Source organism: Echiichthys vipera (genome assembly GCF_963691815.1).
Source record: "Echiichthys vipera genome assembly, chromosome: 1".
In the NCBI taxonomy this organism is placed as follows: domain Eukaryota; kingdom Metazoa; phylum Chordata; class Actinopteri; order Perciformes; family Trachinidae; genus Echiichthys; species Echiichthys vipera.
Window position 1 is genome coordinate 39,983,264 of NC_139826.1, and position 5,000 is coordinate 39,988,263.

The 5,000-nt window shown below is 48.2% G+C and overlaps 1 protein-coding gene across 1 annotated transcript in view; it reads left to right on the forward strand.

The window, feature by feature from the left end:
* The window catches only part of shank2b (SH3 and multiple ankyrin repeat domains 2b), a gene marked incomplete at both ends in the record, with an annotated part of 138,868 nt that overhangs the window by 84,202 nt on the left and 49,666 nt on the right, over positions 1 to 5,000 (forward strand). The window contains 2 exons of the mRNA XM_083920918.1: positions 124 to 263; positions 3,918 to 4,031. Of these exons, the coding sequence (XP_083777044.1) occupies positions 124 to 263; positions 3,918 to 4,031 (254 nt within the window). The remainder of the gene's footprint in view (positions 1 to 123; positions 264 to 3,917; positions 4,032 to 5,000) is intronic.

The window sequence follows — 5,000 nt, forward strand, 5'->3', positions numbered from 1 at the left end:
AAATCACTTTGCACATTGTTTCGGACTAAAGCAGCAGGTGTTGAAGGAACATTGGACTTCCTACAGGATCATTGTGCTCTAAGCCCCGGTGGTGACCAGCGTGTTGTTCTTCCTCTCCCTCAGTCCCAGCGGTCACGGCGAAGCGCTCGGCACCAGGAGGAAGCTGTACAGCGCCGTCCCCGGGAGGCATTTTGTGGTGGTTCGTCCGTACATCGCCCAGGCCGAGGGGGAGATCAACCTCTACAAGAGCGACAGGGTCAAAGGTGAGACGTTTGTTACTGTGCTTTACTTACAGGGACGTGTTCTGAGGCCCGGGCCCCGGGGCACAGACCTGTCAGAGGCTCCCCCACTCTGTCTGCGGAGGAACAAGACGCCCACATTCAAAGAGTCGACTTTTATACTTTTTGTTTCTCTTTGGAATCATTTTAAGTCAATTTTTTTATTGTTTTGCATCCATTTTTAGTCATTTTGCATCTTTTTGTGGTGGTTTTGCATCTATTTTTAGTCATTTTGCATCTTTTGTGCTGGTTTTGCATCTATTTTTAGTCATTTTGCATCTTTTTGTGCTGGTTTTGCATCTATTTTTAGTCATTTTGCATCTTTTGTGCTGGTTTTGCATCTATTTTTAGTCATTTTGCATCTTTTGTGGTGATTTCATCTACTTTTAGTCGTTTTGCATCTTTTTGTGGTAGTTTTGCATCTATTTTTAGTCATTTTGCATCTTTTTGTGGTAGTTTTGCATCTATTTTTAGTCATTTTGCATCTTTTTGTGCTGGTTTTGCATCTGTTTTTAGTCATTTTGCATCTTTTTGTGGTGGTTTGCATCTGTTTTTAGTCATTTTGCATCTTTTTGTGCTGGTTTTGCATCTATTTTTAGTCATTTTGCATCTTTTTGTGCTGGTTTTGCATCTATTTTTAGTCATTTTGCATCTTTTTGTGGTGGTTTGCATCTGTTTTTAGTCATTTTGCATCTTTTTGTGCTGGTTTTGCATCTATTTTTAGTCATTTTGCATCTTTTGTGCTGGTTTTGCATCTATTTTTAGTCATTTTGCATCTTTTGTGGTGATTTCATCTACTTTTAGTCGTTTTGCATCTTTTTGTGGTAGTTTTGCATCTATTTTTAGTCATTTTGCATCTTTTTGTGGTAGTTTTGCATCTATTTTTAGTCATTTTGCATCTTTTTGTGCTGGTTTTGCATCTGTTTTTAGTCATTTTGCATCTTTTTGTGCTGGTTTTGCATCTGTTTTTAGTCATTTTGTATCTTTTTGTGCTGGTTTTGCATCTATTTCTAGTCATTTTGCATCTTTTTGTGGTGGTTTTGCATCTATTTTTAGTCATTTTACATCTTTTTGTGGTGGTTTTGCATCTATTTTTAGTCATTTTACATCTTTTTGTGGTGGTTTTGCATCATTATAGTTATGATTGTCATCATAGGGAGGTGTTCCAGGCACGTCCAGCTGGGAGGAGGCCTCGGGGAAGACCCAGGACCAGGTGGAGAGATTAGATCTCCACACTGGCCTGGGAACGCCTCAGGATCCCCCAGTTAGAGCTGGTTAATGTGGCCCGGGAAAGGGAAGTTTGGGGTCCCCTGCTGGAGCTGCTGCCCCCGCGACCAGACCCCGGATAAGAGGCTGAAGATGAGAGATGAGAGATGAGAGATGAGGAACGATTTGCCTAAAGATCGTTATTGAACTGTTTTATTGAGCTTAAACTGCGCTCCATTGGTTTTGATCACTGCTGTCAGCGACCTCAGACCACACTGAACATACTTTTATGTTTTTAGTGGAAAATGTAAAAGAATTAAACAAAGCAGCTTTTGGAGCTGATCTTTATCTACATACAACTAAAGTGAGAAAAGCCCAAAGATGATAAAGTCCTTTTAAAGACCAAACATCTTCACACAGAGTGATTTTGTATTTCTCTAGAAGGACATTTGCGTGTGAGCCTCGGTCGCTCCGTGCTCCTGCGGTTCACAGCGTTAATGGGCGACATTTAATCACGACCTCAGTGGAACAAATGTGGGAGTTTAAAACACATCTCCTCTATCAGCTCCATGATCACCACACACACACACACACACACACACACACACACACACACACACACACACACACACACACACACACACACACACACACACACACACACACACACACACACACACACACACACACACATTTACCTTAATGTCAGTGACACAGGGATTTCTCCATTCATAGTTCATGCACGAAATAAACTGTCCCGATGGTTTATTTGATACATTTAAGGGCGCCCTCCCACTGTGCCTCCTTCCCGTGCCCCGTGCTTTAGGGTCCTTGTCCCCCCCTCCAGGCCCGTTTGTACTCACACTACCTGGGCCTCGGAGAATGCTTCTTGCTGCCTATACGTCATCACGCCGTAACACGTCACACGCATTGATGACGTCATGGCGATGCGTGGCTTTGTTTCCAGATCTTTCCGTAGACCTCGGAGTTTTTGTGCGTCTTGTCGACTGTTTTTGAATCTTTTCATCGACCAAATCTGCAGTAAACACTCCACCTCCGCATCACACCAACGTGAACCTTTCACCGCCATTGTTTGAAACGTCCGCGCATGGTCCCTCCTTCTTTTTTCTACGTCCCAACAGGCGCACAGGAAATGACCTCAGAACCGCCGTAGGCCTCGTGCTCGGACACGTGCGCACGCTCGTACTCGTACATGTGCAAACATGCTTTACTAAAGCCCACCTCTCCCAAACGGGCCGTGGACGGCAAGTGTGCCGCTCCTAGACACGGAACGGTTGCACTCACAGTGCACCCTCAGACTCACCCGGTGAGGTGACACAGGGAAAGATCCACGCGTGACGAGGCTGATGTGGACGGCAGTAGCGTTACAGCGAGAACAGGAAGACAAAGACAGAGATGTTCAGAAGTGTTTCCAGACACATGTGCCTAAGGGCGTACTCACATTGTCCTTCCGCACCGCGCCAAAACCGTTTTTTCGGCTAAAGCCTAGTGCGTTTGAGCAGTTTGGGTGCACCCGCTCCGCGCATAACTGCGGCCAGCTGGCCGTCCACGGCCCGCCTGAGAGAGAGGTGGGCTTTAGTAGAGCGAGTTCGCACATGAACGAGCACGATCTTGCGCACGTGTACGAGCACGCGGCCTACGGCGTTTCTGAGGTCATTTCCTGTGCGCCTGTTGGGACATAGAAAAAAGAAGGACGGACCATGCGCGGACTTTTAAAACAATGGCGGTGAAAGGTTCACGTTGGTGTGATGCGGAGGTGGAGTGTTTACTGCAGATTTGGTCGATGAAAAGATTCAAAAACAGTCGACAAGACGCACAAAACTCTGAGGTCTACGGAAAGATCTGGAAACAAAGCCACGCATCGCCATGACGTCATCAATGCGTGTGACGTGTTACGGCGTGATGACGTATAGGCAGCAAGAAGCATTCTCCGAGGCCCAGGTAGTGTGAGTACAAACGGGCCTGGAGGGGGGGACAAGGACCTTAAAGCACGGGGCACGGGACGGAGGCACAGTGGGAGGGCGTCCTAAAAAGACCCTGGGAGGATTTTACACTTTGAGGTTTATTCCTGTTCTTTTCCCGTTGTTACCGACAAACTTCAGTCAAGACACACAGCAATGGAAGCAAAAACACATGCAGACAAAGTTAGTAGTGTACATAAAAAAGATTAAACAGATATTATTTGAATAAATATGTATTTACAGACTGGTTTCAGATCAGTACAAACAGCACAAGTCCAGGTTTTCAAATCGATATCAGGAGGAAAATACGACTTTCTGTTCTTTATAGAAGTTCAATTTAACTCTGGGGACTCTAACAAAATATGTCATGTTTCACTATCTTTGTTCTACTTTCCTAACTCCCCCCTTCTCTCTCTCTCTCTCTCTCTCTCTCTCTCTCCCCTCGGTCCAGTTCTGAGCATCGGAGAGGGGGGTTTCTGGGAGGGCAGCGCCCGCGGCCAGGTGGGCTGGTTTCCAGCCGACTGTGTGGAGGAGATCCCGGCCAAGACCGCCGACGAGAGGAGCTGTAAGTCCAATCACTCTCTGAGGGGGGGGGGGGGGGTTGCACGGCAGTCTGAGGTGGGACGGTGACTTATGTAGGACACGCACTTTTGTTTGCCATCGCCCAGTTTCTGAGGAGAGAAACAAAGAACAGAAGCCGAGCGGAGACGCTGGAGCTTCCTGAGGCGCTGGGACGGCACGTGGCCTCTTTTCTCTCCCGTGCCTGAGCTGCATGTGTCTCTGCTCCTCCTCCTGCTCCTCTCCCGGCCTCTCTTTCCGTCTCCCCCGGGCCGTGGAGCGCAGAGCTAAGCGCTACATTGCCCTGCTAACTCAGCTGTGCTCTGATGTCCTCTGGGTGCGAGCTAATGAACATATCACGCCACGCTCAGCTCAGCCCGTCCCCCCGTAAACATCCCATTTCTCCGTGTCCCGTCCCTCCTGCTGTCTCCGTGCTGTCAGCTCCGTCTTTCTCGTCTCTATCCTCCTCTCTCCCTTCTTCCACTTTCTTGTTTTTTCATCCTCTGCTCTTCTATTCTCTGACAGCGTTTAATTATTGACATTAGCACAAAGCACACTGTTGCTGGAGTCGCCTCCCCACACCCACCCGCTCCTGTAGTCCTCCCTGCTCTGAAGGCCGTGTCAGCGGTGATGGAGGCAGATGGGGAGCAACTCGTTCCTCTCCCTCTTGCTGTTTGACTTCTTCCGCGGGGACGGTTTTAAAGTCTCACCCGTTGCCGTCGGCAGCGGCACAGGGAGCCCTGCTCACGCTGGGACGGGTCCAGATTGCCTCCGGCTCTGCCCGCGAAGAAAAGCCTGTCAGAGAATGGGAGCACAGTATGGTGGCTCGCAAGGACCATTCAGAGGCAGGCTCTGCCAAGACCATGGGACACGTGTGTGTGTGTGTGTGTGTGTGTGTGTGTGTGTGTGTGTGTGTGTGTGTGTGTGTGTGTGTGTGTGTGTGTGTGTGTGTGTGTGTGTGTGTGTGTGTGTGTGT